Raw genomic sequence first — 1,501 nt, 5'->3', positions numbered from 1 at the left:
CCGGGTTGTCCCCTCGGGCCCCCCCCGCCCCCCCCCATCGCTGCGGCGACGGCGGCAGGACGGTCCCGCCGGCTGCATTCTGCACCCCGGGCAGCTCGAAGGTGCATCTCTTATCGCCTGCCATCAGGATTTCCTTTTTGAGTCATTTCTGCCGTGCCGGCGCGGATGCTGCCGGTGCAAATCCCCCCCCTTTCCTCGGTCTCACCACTGTCGGGGGACCCCGACATCGTTCTCACCCCGTCTCTTCCGTCCCGAAGGTCTCCGCAGCCCGGGATCACCGGCACCATGTCCTGGCGGCGCTGAGGTGGGCAGGACAGGCGGCGAGCGAAGCCGCGGCCGGCGAAGAACCATGGGGAGCATCTACAAGGAATATTTCAACACGGAGAAGATCCGAGAGCACTACAACTACACCAAAGGAGGGTCGGAGAGCTCCCCCACCACCTCCCGTTGGGTGGTCTCCATCCTCATCGTCGTGTTGTGCTGCTTCATCGTGCTGGAGAACCTCTTGGTGCTCATCTCCGTTTGCCGCAACAAGAAGTTTCACTCGGCCATGTACATCTTCATCGGGAACTTGGCTTTCTCCGATCTCTTGGCCGGGTTGGCCTTCATGGCTAACATCTTGCTCTCCGGAGCCACCACCTTCAACCTGACGCCGGTACAGTGGTTCGTACGGGAAGGTACGGCCTTCGCCACATTGGCCGCCTCCGTCTTCAGCTTGTTGGCCATAGCCATCGAGCGCCACGTGGCCATCACCAAGGTCAAGGTCTACAGCAGCGACAAGAACTGTCGGATGGTGCTGCTCATCGGGGCTTGTTGGGTGATCGCTGCCACCATCGGCAGCCTCCCCATCATGGGCTGGAACTGCATGAGCGACCTGCAGGATTGCTCCACCGTCCTCCCCCTCTACTCCAAACGTTACATCCTCTTCGTCATCACCATCTTCACCCTCATCCTTCTCACCATCGTGGGGCTCTACAGCCGCATCTACTGCATCGTGCGCTCCAGCCACGCCGAAATCGCCACCGCCCAGACCTTGGCCTTGCTCAAGACGGTCACCATCGTCCTGGGAGCCTTCATCGTCTGCTGGCTGCCAGCCTTCATCATCCTCCTCATGGACGCTTCCTGCCCAGTCCGGGCGTGCCGAATCCTTTATAAGGCGAACTATTTTTTTGCCTTCGCCACGCTCAATTCGGCCGCCAACCCCATCATCTACACGTTGAGGAGCAAAGACATGCGCCGGGAGTTCCTGCGGGTGCTGTGCTGCTGTGGGGCCGGGCGACGGGACCAACACCCCGGCCGCTGCGGCCTCCCGCTCCGCACCTCCAGCTCGTTGGACCGCTGCACCCCGAAATACGAATTACCCACTTCGCCCATCACCCGCGAGTGTACCACCTCCGTCTAAGGGGGTCCTACCACGGCCGCTCCACGGCCGCCCCACAGCAGCCCCACAGCAGCCCCACGGCTGCCGGGGCAGCGGGACGAAGGGAGCGGGGGGGGGGGG

At 62.8% G+C, this 1,501-nt stretch overlaps 1 protein-coding gene across 1 annotated transcript; it reads left to right on the top strand.

Moving 5' to 3' along the window:
- The first annotated feature begins 349 nt into the window (after positions 1 to 349).
- Positions 350 to 1,402, top strand: S1PR2 (sphingosine-1-phosphate receptor 2). The gene has a single exon (XM_009885374.1). The coding sequence runs from the start codon at positions 350 to 352 to the stop codon at positions 1,400 to 1,402; it is 1,053 nt and encodes a 350-aa protein (XP_009883676.1).
- The last annotated feature ends 99 nt before the right edge of the window (positions 1,403 to 1,501 follow it).

The sequence above is a fragment of the Charadrius vociferus genome, unplaced genomic scaffold (genome assembly GCF_000708025.1).
Source record: "Charadrius vociferus isolate BGI_N301 unplaced genomic scaffold, ASM70802v2 scaffold2125, whole genome shotgun sequence".
NCBI classification, from domain to species: Eukaryota; Metazoa; Chordata; class Aves; order Charadriiformes; family Charadriidae; genus Charadrius; species Charadrius vociferus.
The sequence above is the reverse complement of the archived record's forward strand: the minus strand, read 5'-3'. Positions and strand labels throughout refer to the sequence as shown.

What these genes read in the sequence shown, in the direction of transcription:
- S1PR2 (XM_009885374.1), top strand. Translation starts at nt 350, where the DNA reads ATGGGGAGCATCTACAAGGAATATTTCAACACGGAGAAGATCCGAGAG.